This window comes from Stenella coeruleoalba, assembly GCF_951394435.1.
Source record: "Stenella coeruleoalba genome assembly, chromosome: 20".
Taxonomy (NCBI): Eukaryota; Metazoa; Chordata; class Mammalia; order Artiodactyla; family Delphinidae; genus Stenella; species Stenella coeruleoalba.
In genome coordinates this window covers 53,798,022-53,824,933 of record NC_137166.1, presented here as the reverse complement: position 1 = coordinate 53,824,933, position 26,912 = coordinate 53,798,022, and the positions used below count along the sequence as shown (strand labels likewise).

General features: G+C 43.2%; 1 protein-coding gene across 7 annotated transcripts in view; it reads left to right on the top strand.

Annotated features, from left to right (window-relative positions):
* LOC307178866 (uncharacterized protein) overlaps positions 1-26,912 on the top strand; it is a 342,766-nt gene that overhangs the window by 297,504 nt on the left and 18,350 nt on the right. For 3 of the 7 annotated variants that reach the window (XM_079907496.1, XM_079907495.1, XM_079907497.1), the window contains one exon: positions 3,295-5,133. The exons of the other annotated variants lie outside the window; for them this stretch is intronic. In XM_079907496.1, coding sequence (XP_079763622.1) covers positions 3,295-4,703 — 1,409 coding nt within the window. In that variant the 3' untranslated portion in view covers positions 4,704-5,133. Of the gene's footprint in view, positions 1-3,294; positions 5,134-26,912 lie in introns of those variants that run through there. 7 annotated transcript variants of the gene reach the window in all.

The following is a 26,912-nucleotide window of genomic DNA, read 5'->3' as shown; positions in this document are numbered from 1 at the left end:
GATCTTTTCTGGTAGGTTCTAGTTCAGTGGTTGCTCTTCAGTCAGTTGTGATTTTGGTGTGCTTGTGAAAGGAGGGGAACTTAGGGTCCTTCTCTGCCATCTTAGCCTCTATCCCTCAAGAGTTTTTTTTTGGAAGTCTTCTGTTCTATTCCAGCAGTCTGTCTGTATGCCAGTACCACACTGTTTTGATTAGTGTATCTGTGGAATAAGTTTTGAAATAAAGAAGTGTGATACAACAAGTTTGTTCTTTTCAAGATTGTTTTTGCTATTTGTTTTCTCCTGAGACTCCATATGAATCACAGGATGGATTTATCTGTTTCTTCAGGAAAACACTACTGGGGTTTCACGAGGGAATGATTTGAATATAATGATCACTTTGGGTAGTATTGACATCATGACAACATTGACTTCCCATCCATGAATTTGGGATGTCTTTGCATTTATTTTTGTCTTTTCTAAAATTTTCAGCAGTCTTTAGTTTGTAATATACATATCTTTACCTTCTTGTATAATGTTGCATCTAACTTTTTTTTTTTTGATTTTCTTGTAACTGGAATATTTTTCTCATTTTCTTTTTTGGTTGTTCATTTTTAATGTTTATGAGCCCAACTGAATTTTGCATGTTGATTTTATATCTTGTCATTTTTTTAGAGCTCTAAAAATTTTAGCAGGTCTTTTCTGCGGAATATTCATGGTGTTCTACATATTAGATCATGTCAGTTCTGTAGAGATGATTTCACTCCCTTTTGCTATTGGGATATCTGTTACCCAATTTTCTGCCTCTGTGTTCTTCCTGGGACTTCCAGTAATAGGCTTTTAGAAATATTGAGAGCAGGTATCCTTGTCTTGTTCCTGATCTTAAAGGAAGAGCTTTCATTCTTTCACCATTGGGTATGATGATAGCTTTGTGTAACTGCTCCATTGCAGGATATTTTTCAGCATAGTCTTCTCCCTTTTCTTGATAAAGAACGTACATCACACATGATGTTGAATACAAATTCATATGCCCGTTCCTCATTGGAGTTAGAAGCAGAGAAATGTGTATTAGTTGAGGAGGTGCCAACCAGAAACTTGGGAGACCTGGCCTTGCCTCAAATCCATCTTCCTGGCTGGCCAGGGTGTAAGATTTTTAAAGGGTAAGGGAGAGAGGGGAGGGGAGTGTCTGTAATCCCAGCTTTCCTATAAGATCTCAGCTGCAGACTTTTGAGAATCAAGTTGTGGCTTCCTTTCTGATTATTCTGTATGTTTCTGCAAAGCAGTTCCTAAATCAGAGTCTTGTGATCCCTTAACTTCCTTCTAGGAGACAGGAAAAGCAATAGTTCAGGCATTTTATTACTTAGAGGCAAATGTGGCTGGTTAAGAATTTCAATTCTCAGTGGACCCTCTGGTGTCATCAATTTTTAAGTCCTCTTGGGGTAACTGGTTGAAGCCACAGTTTGGGTTCATAAATCAAGGTACCAATTTAAGCTACCAATCATGGAAGTGATTAAATTGGACTTGCTTTTCCTTTGTTTCTGTATTCTCTCAATCCCCTAATTAGTAACTGCTTGAATCTGACTTTCTGAACTCAGGAATGGTCTAGGAAACTAAAGCCTATTTTTTTTTTTTTTTTTTTTTTGTGGTACGTGTGCCTCTCACTGCTGTGGCCTCTCCCGTTGCGGAGCACAGGCTCCGGACGCGCAGGCTCAGTGGCCATGGCTCACGGGCCCAGCCGCTCCGCAGCACGTTGGGATCCTCCTGGACCGGGGCACGAACCCGTGTCCCCTGCATCGGCAGGCGGACTCTCAACCACTGCGCCACCAGGGAAGCCCAAGCCTTTTTTTTTTTACAAACAGGAAATGGGAGACTCGGAAAGGCTTTTGTAACCAGGAAGGCCCTGCAGATTCCTGTTCAGTTTCAGTCCCCCGTTTTCTTTGGTACTCCTCAATCTTGAGATGAACATGTGTGGAAGAAGAAACAGAATAAAATTTTCGATAGGTTAATCAGACTTAGCAGGAAAACTCAGATTTAAGGCAACTTAACTTTTGAAAATTATGGTCCCCTACTCTACTGGAGGGTTGATTCGGTTTCTTTGTAACTGCACGTATGTACAGAAGAAACTCATTTGTCTTTCTTTAGATGGCTTTTTCCTGGTTTTTTCTTCTGATTTCTGCTAATAAAATTCATGTTGTTTATGATATGACTTTATCTGCATTATATCTTATATGGTTTTCATTTGCATTTTTTTCCAACAACATTGTGTCTCACCCTAGTCAATAAATATACAAAGTGCTCACTTTTTGTTTCTAGTATTTTGGAGCCATTAAACCAGATAATTAAGGATACCACCTAGGTAGGGATTGCTCTGTTACTGGCCATTAGATAACTGGAGGATATTTTATGTCTTAAATTGTAAATGTCATTTACAGATGATGGTCTTTTAGCATGTATTATGCAATACAACTGACACATACTACTTGTTAATGTAAAATGCCTTTTTTGGGGGGTGTACATAGTTCTATAGCAAAGATTTAGAAAAATATATTGTTTCTTACAAATTGTTTTATCAAATTCTTCATTTTCTCTGTTATATTTGTTTTACAGTTCTAAACAGCCAATTATATTATTAATTGGATAAGTTTTGTTTTGGATTATTTCCCGGTACAATACATTGTCTATTTTTAAAAATTAATTTATGTACAGTAAGTATGCAGAATACATCAATAGTATATTTTTCTCCTCAGTTATGAGACAGCAGTATGTTTACTGTTGGTTGGTATGTTCTTAGAGATGATAGTAGAAGAATACTCTTTCTTTGAGAGCCGACATAAGTTTGTCTAGTGTGAGTGTTTTTGTCATATGGTGTTTAAAACTAGGCTAGGGCTTCCCTGGTGGCACAGTGGTTGAGAGTCCGCCTGCCGATTCAGGGGACCCAGGTTCGTGCCCCGGTCTGGGAGGATCCCACATGCCGCGGAGCGGCTGGGCCCGTAAGCCACGGCCGCTGAGCCTGCGCGTCCGGAGCCTGTGCTCCGCAACGGGAGAGGCCACAACAGTGAGAGGCCCGCGTACCGCGAAAAAAAATAAATAAATAAAACTAGGCTACCTTAAAGTATATTTGGATTTATGTTGTCACGCTTTCTTAAGTAAAGAATTCTATTCCTTTAGTGTTTCCAAAAATTTAAGGTCATGGTTGGGGCATTTCATACCTATCTTTGGTATAAGTATTACATCTGTTGTAATATCATATATTCAACATGAGACATATATCTTGGAATTATTGTGAATGGGATACCTATGGTTCTTTATATCTTGTAGATATCTCCCCTATACATGTGATCAAGCAATTACAACCCAAAGTGAACAGTGATAAAGGAGAAGTATTCCAAACACCAATGTTGGGAAGACCTGAAAGCTGTAAAATCAAACATTTTCACCTCTGGGAAATTCAGAAAAATATGTATGACTTTGAGTGTCAGTGGAGAGACGATGAAAGAAATTACAAAGGAATGCCTGTAATCTGCAACAAAAATCTCACTGATGGAAGAGATCGACATGGTAGAGGGGGTGCAGGAATGAAGCCCTGTGGAAATAGGCTTGGATTAAACTTTCAGGATAAACTGCAGATATTTCAGACTGATGGGATAATTTCTGAATGTGATGTAGTTGAGAGGTCTGTCAACAATTGTTTCTCATTTTCACCACTTCAAAGAATTCCTCCTAGTGTCCAAACCAATGTTTCTAATATATATGGGAATGATTTTGTGCATCCTTCAGTGATGACGCAAAACCTTAAAGCACACAGGGAAAGACCTTGCAAATGTAATGAGTGTGGGAAAGCCTTTCTTAAGGGCTCACACCTCATTAAACATCAGACCATCCACACAGGAGAGAGATTACATAAATGTGACATATGTGACAAATTCTTTGGTCGAAGTTCACAGCTTGCATGTCATCGTAAAATTCATCCTGGAGAGAAATGTTACAAATGTAAGGCGTGTGGCAAAACCTTTAACAATGGCTCCACCCTTGCCAGACATCAGATAATCCACCCAGGAGCAAACTTGCATAAATGTGATGTATGTGGTAAAATCTTTGGTCAAAATTCATACCTTGTACGTCATCAGAATATTCATGCTGGAAAGAGAAGTCACCAGTGTAATGAGTGTGGTAAAACCTTTACTGACAGCTCAAACCTCAGTAGACGTCAGAAAATTCACACAGGAAAGAAATTATATAAATGTGATACATGTGGCAAAGTTTTTAGCCGAAATGCACACCTTGCTGGTCATCGGAGGATTCATACTGGAGAGAAACCTTATAAATGTAATGAGTGTGGGAAGCTCTTTAGTCAGAATTCACATTTCATAAGTCATAAGAGATTTCATACTGGAGAGAAACCTTACAAATGCAGTGAGTGTGGCAAGGCCTTTAGTGAGAAGGCAGTCCTTTTAAGTCATAAGAGAATTCATACTGGTGAGAAACCTTACAAATGTGATGAGTGTGGAAAGGTCTTTAGTCAAAAATCACATCTTCGACTTCATTGGAGAATTCATACTGGAGAGAAACCTTTCAAATGTAATGAGTGTGGCAAGGTCTTCAGTCGAAATTCACACCTTACAAGTCATCGGAGAGTACATATAGAGAAACCTTTCAAATGTTTTGAGTGTGGGAAAGCCTTTACTCAGGTCTCAACCCTCGCTACACATCAGAAAACCCATACCTGAGAGAAACTATGTAAGTGTGATATATGTGGGAAGGGCTTCAAAATTCACACCTAACTGTTGTTCAGAGAATACATACTATGGAGAAATCATACAGATATCAGTGTGGCAAAGCTTTTGTGCCCTGAGCCTCCCTTACCATCAGAGAATTCATACTAGAGAGAAACGTTACAAATGTAGTGAGTGTGGCAAAGTCTTCAGTGTGCTTTCAAGCCAAACTTAACCATCAGAGGATCCATACAGGTTAGAGCACTTAAAAATATAATGAAGGGGACTTCCTTAGTGTTCCAGTGGTAAAGAATCTGCCTTACGATGCAGGGGACATGGGTTTGATCCCTGGTCGGAGAATTAAGATCCCACGTGCCGCGGGGCTACTAAGCCTGCGCGCCACAACTACTGAGCTTGCGTGTCTCAACTAGAGCCCACATGCTGCAAACTACAGAGCCCGTGCACTCTGGAACCCACGCACCACAACTACAGAGCCCATGCTCCCTGGAGCCTGTGCGCCACAACTAGAGACGAGAAAACCTGCACGCCACAACTAGAGAGAAGCCTGCGCACTACAGTGAAAGATCCTGCATGCCTCAACAAGGATCCTGCGTGCCGCAACTAAGACCCAACACGCCAGAAATAAATAATAAGTAAATCTTTAAAAAAAAAATACAACGAAGGTGGCAGTGCTTTAGGAGGCCTTCACATCTTAGGCTTCACGAGAAAATTCATACTGGATAGAAGCCAGATAAATGTATTTAGTATAGTCAGGCCTTTAGAAAATGAATTCAATCTAGGAAGATTCCTCACCAATGCCATGAATGTGAAAAACCTATTCTTACAGCTTACATCTCACCAATATTCAGGTAATCTGCACTCTTCAGAATGTTACAAATGTACTAAATTTTGAATGCTTTTAGATTGTGCCTTAAACTCAGTGATCACCAAATACTTCATGTTTTAAAATGCAACGAATATGTCAAAAGTTAAACTATTGCTCACTCATCGCTAGATATCAGAATTTTTTTTTTTTTTTTTTTTTTTTTGCGGTACGTGGGCCTCTCACTGTTGTGGCCTCTCCTGTTGCGGAGCACAGGCTCCGGACGCGCAGGCTCAGCGGCCATGGCTCACGGGCCCAGCTGCTCCGCGGCATGTGGGATCTTCCTGGACCGGGGCACGAACCCGCGTCCCCTGCATCAGCAGGCAGACTCTCAACCACTGCACCACCAGGGAAGCCCGATATCAGAATATTTATCCTGAGTAAAACCCGCAGAAATGTATGTGGCAAGGATCTTACCCAGAAGTCACAAGATAGGAGCATACTGGCGCCGTACCTCCCAAATTCACTGGTTGAGGCAAAACCTTTACCTTGAGTTCAAGTACTTGGCAACTGCAGAAAATTCATATTGAAGAGAAGCTGTGGAAATGTATGAAGAGAGGCTTTCTCCAGGCCTCACAGTGCACTAAGCTTCAGAGTACACAGTTTTGAGAGAAACCACACAAAGCAATATGTGTCCTGAGGACTGTACTTGAAGATCAAAACTGAAATAGAGGATTTACGCTGGTGAGAAAGCTTTCTGATGTAATGAATGTTGTAAATTTTTACATCAAGTATCCACACCTTTAGTGTAATGACAGAATTCTTACAGGTTACAAAGTATACACGGAAAAGCTTCATGAAACAGTACATCCTTGGGGTTTACCGAAGAACTAATATTTGGGACAGTCCTTACAAATATAATGAATTTGGTGAATTTTTTGAGCCACTCTTACGACAGACCATCAGAGAAGGCATACTAGGAATAAATAAATCTTTAGTTCTCTAAGGTTAACCTGAGATATTACATACTGCAGAATCATTACAACTCACAACATGTTAAAACTTCTGACATGGTGTGTATATGAGAGGAAAAAGGACATATGTGAAAATAGCTGATTATCTTCAGTATATTAAAATTTAAATATTTGAGTTTTCTTGAAAAGGCTACTTACTATTTATGCTTTTCAACCTAAAGTTTGAAGTAACAGGGAAGAACAAGTCTGTCTCTTTCCTTTTACTTTAACATTTGTATTCTATTGCTTTGGCTACAAGTGAATCACTAAAGGGATGTTGCTTATAAGCTTAAATTATACATAATGGGCTATCTTTGGGAAACCTGATTCCCGTGTAATGTGCATTAAACTAAAATACCTTTGTTTACCTTGTGGGAAACCTCCTGTCCAGGCTCCCCTGTGAATGGATTCAAGAAAGAAGAAATTAAGACATCCCCTCAAGAACCTGATTGGAACTAAGAGTTTACTCCCTCCTCTTTTAGTATGAAAGAAGCCCGAATTCTAACTCAGGGAAGACGATTCTTTGGGACAGCAGTCCACCATCTTCTGGGTCTGCTGGCTTTCTGAATAAAGCCACTGTTGCTTGCTCCAACAACTAGTCTCTCAGTTTATTGGCCTGTTGTGTGGTGAGCCCTAAGAGCTTGGCCTTGCTAATATGTTGATTTCATGCATTCATTACAGGCCTTTCATGATGGTCTCTGGGAAGGAATCAGTAAGATGAGGGGGCCAGCTTCATTAGGTGTGGTTCATTCACATCCATGTTCCCTGGAAAGACATGAATCCTGAATTATCAAATTTAATAGTGTGTGAATTAGTGTCAGGGAGGGGCAGAGAATAGTGTAAAACTAGGACATGAATCATCATGCTTATTATGTTCAGGGTGCCCTTCTGTTCACAGTGGGTTACAGGACAGAGTGCTCTACCAACTGACCTGGACAAGAGCAGGCAAGACATTAGGCACTGGGCTTTTCATGGGAGGAGAGTGACAGGTTATTAGGGACTGATTATGTGGTAGGAACAATGCACAGGAAAAGTTGGTCACTTTCTCCATTGGATGGCAATAACTGTTGTATGTATGATTAAAAAAAAGTTAGTCTTGGGGCTTCCCTGGTGGCGCGGTGGTTGAGAGTCCGCCTGCTGTTGCAGGGGACACGGGTTCGTGACCTGTCCAGGAGGATCCCACATGCCGCGGAGCGGCTGGGCCCGTGAGCCATGGCTGCTGAGCCTGCGCGTCCGGAGCCTGTGCTCCACAACGGGAGAGGCCACAACAGTGAGAGGCCCACGTACCGCAAAAAAAAAGAAAAAAAAAAAAAGTTAGTCTTATTTTTGGAAATTGAAGAGAGAGCAATTATTTTGAGCATCAAATTTAATCAGAACCAGAATAGTATGTGTGTGTGTATGATTCACATTTAACTGCTGCCATTATCATTTGCTACTGTTGTATTCATAGAATTACATTCTGAATGTATCATGGGTCTCCTGTTTTAATTAATAAAATATAATCACTTTTGTCATAACCCTGGATGAATCATGTTTATTCCGTCAACACAGTTTTATCTCATGTCGGTGCTTTATAACAGCAGGTAAAATGCACCGTTAGGCTCTCAGGTTTGAAAGAATCTATAACAATTTCTTTCCAATATGGAATGAAACAACATACAGTTTGGGGGTTACATACTCATAATTTGTACTCTCTACACTCTATTCCAGAATATTCAGATGGCTATAATGCAAATCCCATAGCAGTGCATTTCAGACTGACTTCCTTCCATTAGTGTGCAAAAATTGAATCAAATTTAAATAAATTTAAAGATCTAATTGGCTTTATTGAATGATTGATACACTGGGCAGCATCCCACCTAAGGAATACAGAGGTGCTCCAAGGAGCTGTACAGAGTGGGAAAGCACATGATGTTGAGCATCTTTTCATGTGCTTTTTGAATGTGTATCTGTGATAGATGTTTGGTTTCTGCTTTCTATGAGTCTTCATATGGATATGGGACTCTCGCCACTTCCTGAACTTGGGTGACTGTTTCCTTTCCCAGGTTAGGGCGGTTTTCAGCTATTATCTCTGCAAATATTTTCTAAGGCGCTTCCTCTCTTCTTCTCCTTCTGGGACCTGAATAATACAAATATTAGTGCACTTGTTGTTGCCCCAGAAGTCTCTTCAAATGTCGTCCTTCTTCTATTCTTTTTTCTCTTCAGTGGTGATTTCCACTACTCTGTCTTCCAGCTCACTGATCCATTCTTCTGCCTCATTTAGCCTGTTATTGATTCTTCCTAGTGTATTTTTCATTTCAGTTACTGTATTATTCGATTTTCAAAGTCTTTGTGAAATACTTCTCATTTCTCAGGCAGTGCATCCATTCTCCTCCCGAGTTCTTTTTGATCATTACTCTGAACATTTTTTCGGCCAGATTTCCTATCTCCACGTCACTTAGTTCTTCTTCTGGGGGTTTTGTCTTATTCCTCTGCCTGAAACGTATTCCTCGGGTACCTCATTTTGTCTAAATTGCTATTTCTATTTTTATGTATGTGGTAGGTTAGTGACATTTCTCAACGTTGGAAAAGTGGCCCTCTGTAGGAGGTGTCCTATGCACCCCTCTCATCACCCAAGGTCAGAGGCCAGCTGGTCCCGGGGTAGTGTCTGGCCTGTATTTGTGGATTCAGTTTGCAGGCTGTGAGACTGCAGTTTTCTTGCTTCTGGTGTCTGCACCCTGGTGGGTGAGGCTGGTCTAGAGGCTTCTCCCCGCCCCCTGTTGGTTGGACCTGGGTCTTGGCGCTTTGGCAGGCCAGGGTATGTCTAAGGGCATGCAGAGAGGTGGCAGTGGGCTCGGGAAGCCTTTAGGCTGCCCATTGGCTGATTGGTGGGGCTGTATCCCCTGCCAGTTTGTTGTTTGGCCTGAGGCGCCCCAGCGCCAGACCTATAGGTTCTTGGGTGGGGCGAGGTCTTGGTGCCAAGAAGTCAGCCTCCAGGAGAGCTCATGCAGATGAATGCTCACCGATGTTACTGCCGTCATTGTCTGTGTCCCCAGGGTGAGCCAACGCCTCCCCCCACCTTCCCAGGAGATCCTCCAAGATCAGCAGGCAGGGGCAGTGCTTGCCCAGGCTTCTATCAGATTATTGCTTTTGCCCTTCATCTCTGTGTATGTGAGATTTTGTGTGTGTCTGTTAAGAGTGAAATCTCTCTTTTCCCCATTACTCTGAGCTCCTGCAATCAAGCCCCACTGGCCTTCAAAGGTAAATGTTCTGGGGGCTTCTCATCCCAGTGCCGGACCTCTGGGCTGGGGGCGTGATGTGGGGCTCACGACTCTCACTCCTGTGTGAGAACCTCTGTAATATAATTATTCTCTAGTTTTTGGGTCACCTACCCAGGGGATATGGGGTTTGGGTATATCATGAGTCTGCCCTTCCTACCCATCTCATTGTGGTTCCTTCTTTATGTCTTTACTTGTTAAAGAGCTTTCCTGGTAGGTGCTAGTCTTTCATCAATGGTTGTACTGCAGTTAGTTGTGATTTTGGTGTGCTCGTGAGAAGGGGTGAGTTTAGGATCCTTCTACTTCGCCATCTTGGCTGCTATCACAGAAGAGTTTTTTCCTAAAGTCTCTGTCTGCCTTTATGACAGTACCACACTGTTTCGATTAGTGTAGGTTTGGAATAAGTTTCGAAACAAGGAAGTGTGAGACCTCTGTTCTTTTCAAACTTGTTTTTACTGTTCATTGTCTCTTGACATTCCATAGGAATCACAGAATGGATTTACCTGTTTTTTCAGGAAAACCCTATTGGGATTTCACTAGGGAATGAATGATTTGAATCTGTTAATCACTTTGGGTAGTACTGACATCTTGACAATATTGACTTTCAATCCATGAACATGGGATATGTTTCCATTTATTTTTGTCTTCTGTAAAATTTTCAGCAGTCTATAGTTTGCAGTGTACAAATCTTTCTCTTCTTTTATAATGTCATGTCTAAATATTTTTTGATTCTCTTATAAATGGAATTGTTTTCTCAATTTGTTTTGATCATTTTTAATTTTTAGAAACCCAATTGAGTTTTGCATGATGATCTTAAATCTTATAAGGTTTTTGAACTCTTTCATTATTTCTAGAAGGTTTTTTTTTTTCACTTTCAGAATCTTCAGGGTTTTCTACCTATTAGATCATGTTACCTGTGTACAGAGATGATTTTGCTTCCTCTTGCTACTGGGATATCTATCATCTCATTTTATGCCTATGTGTTCTTGGTAGGACTTTCAATTATATGTTTTTAGAAATAGCAGGTAGGCTTGTCTTGTTCCTGATCTTGGAGGAAAAGCTTCCATTCTTTCACCATTGAGGATGGTGAAAGCTCTAAAGAAAGACTGCGTGGAAGGACAGTTTTCAGCATACTCTTATACCTGTGTGTAAGGTTTTAAAGGCAAAAGGAGGGAGGGGAGGGGAGTGTCTGTGATCCCAGCTTTCCTATAAGGTCTCAGCTGTGCAGACTCTTTGGCACACATTGTGACTATTCTGTACGTGCCTGCAAAACGAGTTCCTATATCACGGTCTTGTGATTCTTTAACTTCTTTCAGGAAGAGAGTAAAAGCAATAGTTGTGACGTTTTATTATTTACCTAGAGCCAGATGTGATGCGTTAAGAATTCCAGTCCTCGGTTGACCCTCTGGGTGTCATCAATTTTTAAGGCTTCTTGGGGCAACTTGTTGAAGCCACAGTTTGGGGTTGTAAATCAAGGTATCAGTTTAAGCTACCAATCGTGGGAAAGATACATGTTGGGCTTGCTTTTCCTTTGTTTCTGCATTCCCTCCTTCCCCTAATCGGTAACTGCTTGAATCTGCTCTTTGGATCTCAGGGAAGGTCTAGGAAACTAAAGCCTTCTTCTATAAACAGGAAACAGGGGACACAGAAAGGTTTTTGTAACCCGGAAGGCCCCCCAGGTTCCCTTTGATATCAATCCTGCCTTTTCTTTGACATTCATCAATCTTGAGGGGAACAGGTATTGGATAAGAATGGGAAAATGTTGCACAGACAGGTTAATCAAACTCGACAGAAGAACTCAGGTTTAGGGGGACTCAGTTTCAAAATCATGGTCTCTTACTCTTCTTTACTATTGATTTGATTTTTTTTGTATCTCTGTTTGGGTACAGAAGAAAGTCATCCATCGCCTATGATCGCCCTTTTTTGGTTTTTCCTTCTGTTTTCTGCCAAGAACATTCTTGCACAATCTCCTGAAGTATTGTTTTTTTTGTTTTTGCTTCATTGGGTCTTTGTTGCTGCACATGGGCTTTCTCCAGTTGCGGCAAGCGGGGGTTATTGTTTGTTGCGGTGCGCGGGCTTCTCATTGCGGTGGCTTCTCTTGTTGCGGAGCATGGGCTGTAGGCGCGCGGGCTCAGTAGTTGTGGCTCTGCGGCGTGTGGGATCTTCCCGGACCAGGGCTGGAACCCGTGCCCTCTGCATTGGCAGGCGTATTCTTAACCACTGTGCCAAAATCCTGTTTGTTTTTCTTGGATATAAACATGACAGTGGAACTTGTGGTACTTGTGGTATAATCAGTACAACACATTACAGAGCACATTTGTAATCCTGCTTTCTCCTTACAACATCACACTCTCTCCCTTTTTAGATCTTTTTCGTTTCTGTTTCATATCCATAGTATAATTTCCATAGTGAAAAATGGGATGGTATCATGTTAATTCCTAAACCAATTCTTGTTTTCTTTTAAAATTAGTATTTCAGTTGCCATCGTACACTTACTTTCACACAGATGTGCAGTCACAAGCTGTGCTCCCACATATGCATACACCCTGTGCTCCACTCATGCCCTTTCTCATTCCTGATCACTTCTCAGATGGAACCTCGATGTGAATGGAAAGTTATTTATTTGCATATTTAATTTGTTGTGTTGATCACCCCCATTTCCAGAGCACTTTTTCACCCATGCCTCCACCTTCCACGTTAGTCACATTATAGAAACAATCCCTCTTTATCCATTGAACAACTTTATCCGGACAGCCGTGCAGCTGTGATGACTCGGAAACCACTTCCAGGAGGGATGGCCGAATGGCTTCGTTACACAGCTCACTTCTTACATCTCCCTTGACGTTTTCTGTCTAAACGTCAGAAATTCGTTGTATTATTCGTTGTATTATTTTGGTATTCGTTGTATTATTTTGTAATCTGTCCTGTTTAAGTTTTGGCCGATGGCCGGTCACATTGAAGTTTTCTGTCTGTAGGTCCTGGTTCTTACACCACTTTGTGTGTCGGTTGGTTAATGTACATAAACCTGTGTGCATCTCCTGCCCTGATTTGAGAAATCGTGTTAATTTACCTCAAGCCTTTAAAAACAAGTTAGTGCTGTTAGATGGCTTAGAATATTGCATGTTTTGTAGTAAATACTCAAAAGTTACTTTTTTAGAAATAGGTATGTTAGTATTCTGTCATGGTTTTCATGATACACCTTTGTCTGCATTATATCCTGTTTGCTTTTCGTTTGTACTTCGTTCTCAACAACATTGTATCTGATCCCAGTTAATGAATATAGAATGTGCTGTTTATTCCGTATATTTTGGTAACCATTAAGCTAGATAACTAAGGGTACCGCATAGGTAGGGATTGCTCTACTTACTGGCTGTTAGAGAACTGGAGAAAATTAATATTTTATATATTAATTTATAAGTGGAATTTACAGATGATGGTCTTTCAGCGTGTCTTATGCAAAACAACTGACATACTACTTGTTAAAGTTATAATAAAATGCCTTTTCTTTATAGGTATGTAGTTTTACGGCAGATACTTAGAAAACTATATTGTTTTGTTAAAAATTGTTTTATCAGATTCTTCATTTCTCTGTATTTGTTTTACAGCCAATTAGTTAGATTGGATATGCTTGTTTTGGCTTATTTAGCATTACAATTTATGTCATCTGTTCTTTTTTTTCTTTAACATCTTTATCGGAGTATAACTGCTTTACAGTGTTGTGTTAGTTTCTGCCGTATAACAAAGTGAACCAGCTATACATATACATATGTCCCCATATCTCCTCCCTCTTGCGTCTCCCTCCCACCCTCCCTATCCCATCCCTCTAGGTGAACACAAAGCACCGAGCTGGTCTCCCTGTGCTATGCGGCTGCTTCCCACTAGCTAGCTACTTTACATTTGGTGTGTATATATGTCCATGATACTCTCTCACTTCATCCCAGCTTACCCTTCCCCCTTCCCGTGTCCTCAAGTCCATTCTCTACGTCTGCATCTTTATTCCTGTCCTGGCCCTAGGTTCATCAGAACCTTTTTTTTTTCCTTTTTTAGATTCCATATATATGTGTTAGCATACAGTATTTGTTTTTCTCTTCATTCTGTATGACAGACTCTAGGTCCATCCACCTCACTACAGATAACTCAGTTTCGGTTCTTTTTATGGCTGAGTAATATTCCATTGTATATATGTGCCACATCTTCTTTATCCTATGTCATCTGTTCTTTTGCATTTATTTATTTACAGTAAGTATTCAGAATACACCTATAGTATAATATATATTTTTCTTCTCAATTATGAGACAACAGTCTATTTAGTGCTAATTGGTATGTAAATATCATTCTTTTAATTCATGTTCCCAGTGATTAAAATGTCATCACAGTGTTTCTCAACTGTAGGTCACATTCATTCAAAAGACATGCAGTCAAATAGCGAGTGTTCTGGATAATGAAGCGGGGGTGGAAAAGAGGTCGAATCCCCAGAGGTGAGGGCCTCGTGGGTGTGCGCTGACGGGGCCCTGGTACCTGGTGGGGGCGTGTGCAGCCAAAGCCTGTGGTCACTGGCTCGGGAACCTGGAAACCCATCCCTCCCAGCTCTCAGCCCACCGCATCCTCAGGAGAGCAGGCTCGGGGCTCCCGGCGCATGTGGCCGGCAGAGGCCAGCCTGCTGCTGCTCCCCCCGGGAGAGGGGTACCCAGCCTCGGGGTCAGTGCCCCACCGGACACAAGTGCCCGCTCCACCATCCACCCCTAAGGACACCTCCCGTGGGTTCAGCTCTTCTGCGAGGGGAACAGAGCACCAGGCACACAGCAGGCATCCAGTAGCTGCTCACTACGAGGGCGGCCCTCCTTGACGACAGCACAGGTGACCAGCGAGGGCTCCCTGTGCTCACGGGCCACCGTCCACAGCCTTGCGGAGGACACCGTGGGGTTTCTCTCCTCACTCCCCAGTTTTCACTCTTTTCCATGGACTTCCCTCCTGTGGAAACCTGCCCGTTCTCCTGCTTTTAACCCTCTGCCTGTAGAGATGGAGAGGTACTGTGATGGGCCAGCTTGAACTCCCTGAACTGGGATTCTGTGAAGAACGCGTTTCCATAACTAGGTCGACTCCAAGACGGCTTGGTGCAAGTCAGCGATGGAACGTTCAGCTTGATAAAGCTGCAGGTCGGAAGGGCACCGACAGAAAAATCTTCATGTTAATCTTCCTTCCAACTCTTTAAACTGATAATGACAGAACTGTTCCTATAATCATTTTTACCTCAGGGAAATCCAGGAAAATACACATGATTTTGAGTGTCATTAGATAGATGATGAAATTACAAAGGAATGTCTATGACCCATAATGGAAATCTCACTGATGGAAGAGATCAACATGGTAGAAGGGATCAAGCAGGAATCAAGCCCATTGGAAATAGGCTTGGATTTAACAGTTTGGATAAACTGCAGGTATTTCTTACTGATGGGATAATATCTGAATGTGATGAAGTTGAGAGGTCTATCAACAGTAGTTCCTCATTTACTCCACTTCAAAGAATTCCTCCTCGTGTCCAAACCGACGTTTCAAACACATATGGCAATGATTTCATGCCTCCTTCAGTGATGACACAAGACCACATCGAAAGACCTTACAAATGTAATGAGTGTAGGAAAACCTTTCTTAAGGACTTACTCCTCACTGGACATCAGATAATCCGTACAAGAGAGAAATTATATAAATGTGATGTATGCGACAAATTCTTTGTTCGAAATTCACAGCTTGTACGTCGTCAGAAAATTCACGGAGAGTCATGGTACAAATGTAACGTGTGGCAAAACCTTTAATGATAGAGCCACTCTTGGAAGACATCAGCTAATCCCCCCAGGAGCCAAATTATATAAATGTGATGTATGTGGTAAAATCTTTGGTCAAAACTCACAGCTTGGAATATTCATGCTGGAAAGAGAAGTTACAAATGTAATGACAGCTCAAACGTCAGTAGACATCAGAAAATTCAGACAGGAAAGAAAGTGTATAAATGTGACGTATGTGGCAGAGCCTTTAGCCGAAATTCATACCTTGCCGATCAACGGGGAGTTCATACCGGACAGAAACCGTACAAATGTAATGAGTGTGGTAGATTCTTCAGTGCGCCTTCTAGCCTAACTTAGCATCAGAGGATCCGTACTACTGAGAGCCCTTAAAAATATAATGCAGTTGGCGATGCTTTTAGCATGGCTTGATAGCTTAGGCTTCCTGAGAAAATTTATGCTGGATAGAAGCCAGATAAATGTATTTAGTATAGTCAGGTCTTTAGAAGATGAATTCATTGTGGAAAGAATCCTCACAAATGCCATGAATGTGAAAAAGCTATCCTCGTGGATCACGTCTCACCAATAATCAGGACTTCCACGCCCGTCAGAGCATTACAGATGTGCTGAATTTAGCAAAGCTTCTTGGTTGTGCCTTAAACTCAGGGATCACCAAATACTTCATACTTAAAAATGCACACCACAACACCCTCATGTAGAATGCTTTTTTTTTTTTACATCTTTATTGGGGTATAATTGCTTTACAGTGGTGTGTTAGTTTCTGCTCTACAACAAAGTGAATCAGCTATACATACACATGTGTTCCCACATCCCCTCCCTCTTGCGTCTCGCCCGCTCCCACCCTCCCTATCCCACCCCTCCAGGCAGCCACAAAGCACCGAGCTGATATCCCCGTGCTATGCGGCCGCTTCCCACTAGCTGTCTACCTTACGTTTGTTAGTGTATATATGTCCATGCCTCTCTCTCCCTTTGTTACAGCTCACCCTTTCCCTTCCCCATGTCCTCAAGTCCGTTCTCCAGTATGTCTGTGTCTTTATTCCTGTCTTACCCCTAGGTTAGTCATGGTTTTTCTTAAATTTCATATATATGTTTTAGCATACAGTATTTGTTTTTCTCTTTCTGACTTACTTCACTCTGTATGACAGACTCTAGGTCTATCCACCTCATTACAAATAGCTCAATTTCGTTTCTTTTTATGGCTGAGTAATACTCCATTGTATATATGTGCCACATCTTCTTTCTCCATTCATCCGATGATGGACACTTAGGTTGTTTCCATCTCCGGGCTATAGTAAGTAGAGCTGCAATGAACATTTTGGTACATGACTCTTTTTGAATTTTGGTTTTCTCAGGGTATATGCCCAGTAGTGGGATTTCTGGGTCATATGGTAGTTCTATTTGTAGTTTTTTAAGGAACCTCCATACTGTTCTCCATAGTGGCTGAAACACTTCACATTCCCACCAGCAGTGCAAGAGTGTTCCCTTTTCTCCACACCCTCTCCAGCATTTATTGTTTCTAGATTTTTTGATGATGGCCATTCTGACTGGTGTGAGATGATATCTCATTGTAGTTTTGATTTGCATTTCTCTAATGATTAATGATGTTGAGCATCCTTTCATGTGTTTGTTGGCAGTCAGTATATCTTCTTTGGAGAAATGTCTATTTAGGCCTTCTGCCCATTTTTGGATTGGGTTGTTTGTTTTTTTGTTATTGAACTGCATGAGCTGCTTGTAAATTTTGGAAATTAATCCTTTGTCAGTTGTTTCATTTTCAAATATTTTCTCCCATTCTGAGGGTTGTCTTTTGGTCTTGTTTATGGTTTCCTTTGCTGTGCAAAAGCTTTGAAGTTTCATTAGGTCCCATTTGTTTATTTTTGTTTTTATTTCCATTTCTCTAGGAGGTGGGTCAAAAAGGATCTTGCTGTGATTTATGTCATAGAGTGTTCTGCCTATGTTTTCCTCTAAGAGTTTGATAGTTTCTGGCCTTACATTTAGGTCTTTAATCCATTTTGAGCTTATTTTTGTGTATGGTGTTAGGGAGTGATCTAATCTCATACTTATACATGTACCTGTCTAGTTTTCCCAGCACCACTTATTGAAGAGGCTGTCCTTTTTCCACTGTACATTCCTTCCTCTATCAAAGATAAGGTGACCATATGTGCGTGGGTTTATTTCTGGGCTTTCTATCCTGTTCCATTGATCTATCTTTCTGTTTTTGTGCCAGTACCATACTGTCTTGATTACTGTAGCTTTGTAGTATAGTCTGAAGTCAGGGAGCCTGATTCCTCCAGCTCCGTTTTTCGTTCTCAAGATTGCTTTGGCTATTCGTGGTCTTTTGTGTTTCCATACAAATTGTGAAATTTTTTGTTCTAGTTCTGTGAAAAATGCCAGTGGTAGTTTGATAGGGATTGTATTGAATCTGTAGATTGCTTTGGGTAGTAGAGTCATTTTCACAATGTTCATTCTTCCAATCCAAGAACATGGTATATCTCTCCATCTATTTGTATCATCTTTAATTTCTTTCATCAGTGTCTTATAATTTTCTGCATACAGGTCTTTTGTCTCCTTAGGTAGGTTTATTCCTAGATATTTTAATCTTTTAGTTGCAGTGGTAACAAAAGAAATTATATAAATGTGATGGGAGTGTAAATGGGAGTGTTTTCTTGATTTCACTTTCAGATTTTTCATCATTAGTGTATAGGAATGCAAGAGATTTCTGTGCATTAATTTTGTATCCTGAAACTTTACCAAATTCATTGATTAGCTCTAGTAGTTTTCTGGTAGCATCTTTAGGATTCTCTATGTATAGTATCATGTCGTCTGCAAACAGTGACATCTTTACTTCTTTTCCGATTTGGATTCCTTTTATTTCCTTTTCTTCTCTGATTGCTGTCGCTAAAACTTCCAAAACTATATTGAATAAGAGTGGTGAGGGTGGGCAACCTTGTCTTGTTCCTGATCTTAGTGGAAATGCTTTCAGTTTTTCACCATTGAGGATGATGTTGGCTGTGGGTTTGTCATATATGGCCTTTATTATGTTGAGGAAAGTTCCCTCTATGCCTACTTTCTGCAGGGTTTTTATCATAAATGGGTGTTGAATTTTGTCAAAAGTTTTCTCTGCATCTATTGAGATGATCATATGGTTTTTCTCCTTCAATTTGTTAATATGGTTTATCACATTGATAGATTTGCGTATATTGAAGAATCCTTGCATTCCTGGAATAAACCCCACTTGATCATGGTGTATGATCCTTTTAATGTGCTGTTGGATTCTGTTTGCTAGTATTTTGTTGAGGATTTTTGCATCTATGTTCATCAGTGATATTGGCCTGTAGTTTTCTTTCTTTGTGACATCCTTGTCTGGTTTTGGTATCAAGGTGATGGTGGCCTCATAGAATGAATTTGGGAGTGTTCCTCCCTCTGCTATATTTTGGGAGAGTTTGAGAAGGATAGGTGTTAGCTCTTCTCTAAATGTTTGATAGAATTCGCCTGTGAAGCCATCTGGTCCTGGGCTTTTGTTTGTTGCAAGATTTTTAATCACAGTTTCAATTTCAGTGCTTGTGATTGGTCTGTTCATACTTTCTATTTCTTCCTGATTCAGTCTTGGCAGGTTGTGCATTTCTAAGAATTTGTCCATTTCTTCCAGGTTGTCCATTTTATTGGCATAGAGTTGCTTGTAGTAATCTCTCGTGATCTTTTTTATTTCTGCAGTGTCAGTTGTTACTTCTCCTTTTTCATTTATAATTTTATTGATTTGAGTCTTCTCCCTTTTTTCTTGATGAGTCTGGCTAATGGTTTATCAATTTTGTTTATCTTCTCAAATAACCGGCTTTTAGTTTTATTGATCTTGGCTATTGTTTCCTTCATTTCCTTTTCATTTATTTCTGATCTGATTTTTATGATTTCTTTCCTTCTGCTAACTTTGGGGGTTTTTTGTTCTTCTTTCTCTAATTGCTTTAGGTGCAAGGTTAGGTTGTTTATTCGAGATGTTTCCTGTTTCTTAAAGTGGGCTTGTATTGCTATAAACTTCCCTCTTAGAACTGCTTTGGCTGCATCCCATAGGTTTTGGGTCGTCTTGTCTCCATTGTCCATTTGTTTCTAGGTATTTTTTAATTTCCTCTTTGATTTCTTCAGTGATCACTTCGTTATTAAGTAGTGTATTGTTTAGCCTCCATGTGTTTGTATTTTTTACAGCTCTTTTCCTGTAATTGATATCTAGTCTCATGGCATTGTGATTGGAAAAGATACTCGATACAATTTCAGTTTTCTTAAATTGTGACCCAAGATATGATCTATCCTGGAGAATGTTCCATGAGCACTTGAGAAAAATGTGTATTCTGTTGTTTTTGGATGGAGTGTCCTATAAATATCAATTAAATCCATCTTGTTTAATGTATCATTTAAAGCTTGTGTTTCCTTATTTATTTTCATTTTGGATGATCTGTCCATTGGTGAAAGTGGGGTGTTCAAGTCCCCTACTATGAATGTGTTACTGTCGATTTCCCCTTTTTTGGCTGTTAGTATTTGCCTTATGTATTGAGGTGCTCCTATGTTGGGTGCATAGATATTTACAATTGTTATATCTTCTTCTTGGATCGATCCTTTGATCATTATGTAGTGTCCTTCTCTGTCTCTTCTAGTAGTCTTTATTTTAAAGTCTATTTTGTCTGATATGAGAATTGCTACTCCAGCTTTCTTTTGGTTTCCATTTGCATGGAATATCTTTTTCCATCCCCTTACTTTCAGTCTGTATGTGTCTCTAGGTCTGAAGTGGGTCTCTTGTAGACAGCATATATATGGGTCTTGTTTTTGTATCCATTCAGGCAATGTGTGTCTTTTGGTGGGAGCATTTAGTCCATTTACGTTTAAGGTAATTATCGATATGTATGTTCCTATTCCCATTTTCTAAATTGTTTGGGGTTCGTTATTATAGGTCTTTTTCTTCTCTTGTGTTTCTTGCCTAGAGAAGTTCCTTTAGCATTTGTTGTAAAGCTGGTTTGGTGGTGCTGAACTCTCTCAGCTTTTGCTTGTCTGTAAAGGTTTTAATTTCTCCATCAAATTGGAATGAGATCCTTGCTGGGTAGAGTAATCTTGGTTGCAGGTTTTTCTCCTTCATCACTTTCAGTATGTCCTGCCACTCCCTTGTGGCTTGCAGAGTTTCTGCTGAGAGATCAGCTGTTAACCTTATGGGGATTCCCTTGTGTGTTATTTGTTGTTTTTCCCTTGCTGCTTTTAATATGCTTTCTTTGTATTTAATTTTTGACAGTTTGATTAATATGTGTCTTGGTGTATTTCTCCTTGTATTTATCCTGTATGGGACTCTCTGTGCTTCCTGGACTTAACTATTTCCTTTCCCATATTAGGGAAGTTTTCAACTATAATCTCTTCAAATATTTTCTCAGTCTCTTTCTTTTTCTCTTTTTCTTCTGGAACCCCTATAATTCGAATGTTGGTGCGTTTAATGTTGTCCCAGAGGTCTCTGAGACTGTCCTCAGTTCTTGTCATTCTTTTTTCTTTATTCTGCTCTGCAGTAGTTATTTCCACTATTTTATCTTCCAGGTCACTTATCCGTTCTTCTGCCTCAGTTATTCTGCTATTGATCCCATCTAGAGTATTTTTCATTTCATTTATTGTGTTGTTCATCATTGTTTGTTTCATCTTTAGTTCTTCTAGGTCCTTGTTAAATGTTTCTTGCATTTTGTCTATTTCCAAGATTTTGGATCATCTTTACTACCATTATTCTGAATTCTTTTTCAGGTAGACTGCCTATTTCCTCTTCATTTGTTAGGTCTGGTGCGTTTTTATCTTGCTCCTTCATCTGCTGTGTGTTTCTCTGTCTTCTCATTTTGCTTATCTAACTGTGTTTGGGGTCTCCTTTTTGCAGGCTGCAGGTTCGTAGTTCCCATTGTTTTTGATGTCTGTCCCCAGTGGCTAAGGTTGGTTCAGTGGCTTGTGTAGGCTTTCTGGTGGAGGGGACTAGTGCCTGTGTTCTGGTGGATGAGGCTGGATCTTGTCTCTCTGGTGGGCAGGTCCACATCTGGTGGTGTGTTTTGCGGTGTCTGTGGACTTATTATGATTTTAGGCAGCCTCTCTGCTAATGGGTGGGGTTGTGTTCCTGTTTTGCTAGTTGTTTGGCATAGGGTGTCCAGCACTGTAGCTTGCTGCTCGTTGAGTGAAGCTGGGTGCTGGTGTTGAGATGGAGATCTCTGGGAGATTTTCGCCATTTGATATTATGTGGAGCTGGGAGGTCTCTTGTTGACCAGTGTCCTGAAGTTGGCTTTCCCACCTCAGAGGCACAGCACTGACCCCTGGCTGCAGCACCAAGAGCCTTTCATCCACATGGCTCAGAATAAAAGGGAGAAAAAGTAGAGAGAAAGAATTAGTAGAAGTAGGAAGGAAGGAAGGAAGAAGGAAAGGAAAGGAGGGAGGAAGGAAGGAAGGAGGGAAGGAAGGAAAAAAGAAGATACAGTAAAATAAAGTAAAATATAATAAAGTTATTAAATTAAAAAAATAACTATTTAGGAAAAAAAGGGACGGATAGAACCTTAGGACAAATGGTGGAAGCAAAGCTATACAGACAAAATTTCACACAGAAGCATACACATACACCCTCACAAAAAGAGGAAAAGGGGAAAAATTCATAGATCTTGCTCTCAAAGTCCACCTCCTTAATTTGGGATGATTCGTTGTCTATTCATGTATTCCACAGATGCAGGTACATCAAGTTGATTGTGGAGCTTTAATCCGCTGCTCCTGAGGCTGCTGGGAGAGATTTCCCTTTCTCTTCTTTGTTCTCACAGCTCCCGGGGCTCAGCTTTGGATTTAGCCCCACCTCTGCGTGTAGGTCGCCTGAGGGCGTCTGTTCTTCGCTCAGACAGGACGGGGTTAAAGGAGCCGCTGATTCGCGGGCTTTGGCTCACTCAGGCGGGGGGGGGGGGGGGGGGGCACGGAGGGAGGGGCGAGCCTGCGGCAGCAGAGGCCAGCGTGACGTTGCACCAGCCTGAGGCCCGCCGTGCGTTCTCCCGGGGAAGTTGTCCCTGGATCCCGGGAACCTGGCAGTGGCGGGCTGCACAGGCTCCCTGGAAGGGGGGTGTGGAGAGTGACCTGTGCTTGCACACAGGCCCCTTGGTGGCGGCAGCAGCAGCCTTAGCGTCTCCCGCTCGTCTCTGGGGTCCGCGCTTTTAGCTGCAGCTCGCGCCCGTCTCTGGGGTCCGCGGTTTTAGCCGCGGCTCGCGACCATCTCTGGAGTTCCTTTAAGCAGCGCTCTTAATCCCCTGTCCTCGCGCACCAGGAAACAAAGAGGGAAGAAAAAGTCTCTTGCCTCTTCAGCAGGTCCAGACTTTTCCCCGGACTCCCTCCCGGCCAGCCGTGGCGCACTAACCCCTTCAGGCTGTGTTCATGCAGCCAACCCCAGTCCTCTCCCTGCGCTCCGACCGAAGCCCGAGCCTCCGCTCCCAGCCCCCGCCCGCCCCGGCGGGTGAGCAGACAAGCCTCTCGGGCTGGTGAGTGCTGGTCGGCACCGATCCTCTGTGCGGGAATCTCTCCGCTTTGCCCTCTGCACCCCTGTTGCTGTGCTGTCCTCCGCGGCTCCAAAGCTCCCCCCTCCTCCGCCTCCCGCAGTCTCCGCCCACGAAGGGGCTTCCTAGTGTGTGGAAACCTTTCCTCCTTCACAGCTCCCTCCCACTGGTGCACGTCCCGTCCCTATTCTTTTGTCTCTGTTTTTTCTTTTGCCCTACCCCGGTACGTGGGGAATTTCTTGCCTTTTGGGAGGTCTGAGGTCTTCTGCCAGCATTCAGTGGGTGTTCTGTAGGAGTTGCTCCACGTGTAGATGTATTTCTGGTGTATCTGTGGGGAGGAAGGTGATCTCCGCGTCTTACTCTTCCTCCATCTTCCCCTCCGCCCCTGTAGAACGCTTTTGACACTTTTGGTCACCAATGTGTGGGGATTTTTCTCACAAGTAATTCCTGGGACACCAGCTGGGTGTCCCACAATTCAACTCAGCTGAGACAGTGTCTGCACTGAGATTGCATGAGGTCCTATAGATCTCACAGGACTGACATCCCTCTCAACACACTTCAGATGGCAGGCACAAATCGAGGTTATCACCCGTGCTGCTCACGAATACGCTACAGATCCTAAGTTTCAGCAACGCCCTTTGTCACCCTCTGTAAGCCAGGAGAAATGAATCTGCACACGGAAGTTACGTATTCATATGCATAAATGTCTGGTATATATTTTTGAACAAGTGAAGTTTGCATCTGATCACTGGAGTCTGTGGATCCCCTCTGCATCTGTTTCTGTTTCTGTTTCTGTTCTTTTTATCTCTTGGTCCTATTTGTTGTGACATCGTTTTTGTTATTTTAGTTGAGTGCTGGGTATTATATATGCAGAACCGTAGACGCAGACCCAGGGTACGGACAGGCTCTCAGTTTAGTCAGGGAATGAGTGACTGGAGGCTGGGAGTCCTTGTAAGCCTCAGTCTTACCTGCCTTCACCCACCTTCCCCCTCACCCCAGGGTGGAGCCCTCCAGGGTCTCCGTCTGGAAGCTTCCCAGGGCCCCTCCTCCTTGGCAGGTCCTCAGCACCATGAGGTTTTACTGCAGCTCAGCTGCTCAGCCCGTTTGTGCAGAGTGTTGGGCTCATTTTCTGTGCCTTCCTTTTCTTGGGGAGCTTGGTCCCTAAAGTCCTGGCTGACTTGTCAGGCCTGCACTCGAATTTTTGTCTTCCCAGCCCCATGGAACTGTCCAGATCTCTGTTAGCCAGGGCTCTCTGCTTGACTTTTTACTGCATTTTCTTCCCAGAGTCAGATGCCCCGAGTGAAGGAGTGGCCCTCTCAGTCTCCCGCTCCCTCACTGGCTTTCCCTTTTGTCTGGAATCTTGGACCCTTCGGTTGCGGATGCCTCAGTACCTCTTTGACGCCTTCAGACATCCGTTAAAAACATATTTAGCTTTTCTAGTTCTTGGTGGGCTGACCTACAGGCTGCTCACGTATAGAACTGGAAGTGGGGGAAAAACTGGTGTTCTCTCCATCTGAAGCAATACGTAATAGTCATTGTAGATATGTCGATCATTTTTATTTAATATGGGAGAAAGCAAGAACCACTGGTCCTTGCTCAGTCCCCACTATTCCGTTTCTAATCAGAATCCCCAGGTTGCCCATGCTATTGGCCACTTGAACTTGGAAAGAGGATGGAGCAAGTGGCCCACTCTGCCCAGAGACAGAGGACCTGTGCTGCGGCTCCTCTCGTGGCCGCTGTGCCGTTTTCCCAGGCCCGCACTGGTCTCCCCTCGTCCCCTTGCCCTGTGCCAGCCCAGGGCAGGCTTCGTGATGACGGGCGGTGGCTGAGGAGGTGGGAGGGGTTACGTGGCCTTTATTCTGTGAACTGATCCCATGTGGGTTTTCTCTTTAAGTGCTTAAAAAAATGACTGCTTTTAGTCATCCCTCCAATTTCATTTTAAAGGTGAAAATGAAGATTTTATTCTTGAAGTTGAGTGCAGTGATTTTAGTCTTTTTGAAAGCAACAGTTGAGATTTGAGAAAGACATTTCAGAGAACTCCAGTGTATAAGGCCGAGAAAAGAGAGTGTGTTCAGGTTGAATTGTGGGCGGGACCCCAAATTGTGCCTCTGTGTCTCCCGGAGTCTGGTAATTCCTGAGATGGGTGGGTACAGGACTCCAAACACCCGAAGGACTAAGGTCCTAAAATCACAACTTAGTCTGCCTGTGTCAGGAGTGTTGGTTGTCACAGCAGAGGTTTGGGTGGAGCCAGGAGCAGTGTAGCCTGTGCAGGGGGGATCAGAGAGCAAGGAGGGTGAGGGGGTGGGGGATGGCGTGGGGACACAGGAAGGGGCGACACCGGGTGGGGTCTGAGGGGCCGTGGCTGTCGCACTCAGGGCAGGGATGCTCCTGAACATCTACACAGCACCCACGGCACAGCCGGGGTTGAGAGGCTCTGGTGTGAGGAATCCCCAGCCTGTCTCAAGAACGGCTGAGTTCACAGCAGGGTCCAGCACTCCACTGTGGGTTCATTTCAGTGCCCTTAACAAGGTTGGAGCCAGCACTTCCTGAGCTTGAGTGAGTCAGTTAGGCAGAACTGACCTCAGAATCAGTGAGGTAGAATTAGCTCAGTGACTCCTCACCCGGGGTAGATTCTAGGGATGCCCTTGAGTTTAGGTGGGGCCCTTCCCATAGCCTCACTGGTGTCGTTTTTAGTAGGAGGAGGTGGCAAACCCCTCTTAGTTCTAGTGCATTTGTTTTCTGAAACAGTTAATACTTCTTCAGTAGCTTCGTGTTATTAATTTGTTAAAAATTTTGTTCAGTTTTTAAAAAATTAACTTGTTTTATCTGTATGGCTGAGTCGGGTCTTAGTTGTGGCACGTGGGATCTTGAGGCATGCGGGCTTTTTCGTTGAGGTGTGCGGGCTTCTCTCTAGCTGCCGCATGCGGGTTTTCTCTTCTCTAGTTGCGGCGTGCGAGTGCAGTAGTTGTGGCGCGCGGGATTAGTTTCCCCACAGCATGTGGGATCTTAGCTCCCGGACCAGGTATCCAACCCGCGCCCCCTGCATCGTCAGGCGGATGTTTACCACGGGACCAGCAGGGAAGTCCTTCTTCGGTGCTACTTTCAAACAGTAACCTTTCCAAGCAGCGTTTGCGCGCTCTTCCCCACACACTCATCCTGTCGTCGTCCCACCGCACCCCTTCTCTGCCCCGTTGATGGTGGCCTGAGCCGAGCCCTTCCGTTTCCATGGAGCCCCTTGTGACTGGGTCGGTTCCGGGCTCCCGGGAGACAGTGGCAGAGGCGGAGCCATGGCGCCATTTCCTCTGGAGATGGCGGTGATGGCGGCGGTCGCGGTGACGGGAGGTGGTGAGGTGCCCGGCAGTGAAGCAGCAGCCACTGCCGTGCGCGAGGTGCTGCACCCGTCCCCGAGGGTGGGTGGTGGAAGGGGCCACCTGTGGTCGCATTTCCGGCGCCGCGACCGCAGGGCCAAGGCCATGGCGAGGAAGAACTTGGCCTCGGCTCAAGTCACGGAAGTGGGGCGAGCGCCCCCGGCCCCTGGAGCACAGCGAAGAGTGCAGGGAGGTGAGGGCGGCGGGGTTTGTTTCGTCTTGTAAGTACGGCTGCGAGCCCAGGGCGTTGTGGCCTCAGTGGGGAAGGATTGACACCATCTGGTCGGACGTGGCAGCAGGTCCTGCGGGCGCTGCGTGGAGGACAGGTGGGGGCGGGGCAAGAGGGATTGGTGGAAACCACTGATGGAGGAGTCGCTCGGCGTACACGGGTTGAGCTCTTGGGGCAAAAATTTTAACCCCCTCAACGTCACCCATCTTACGAAGC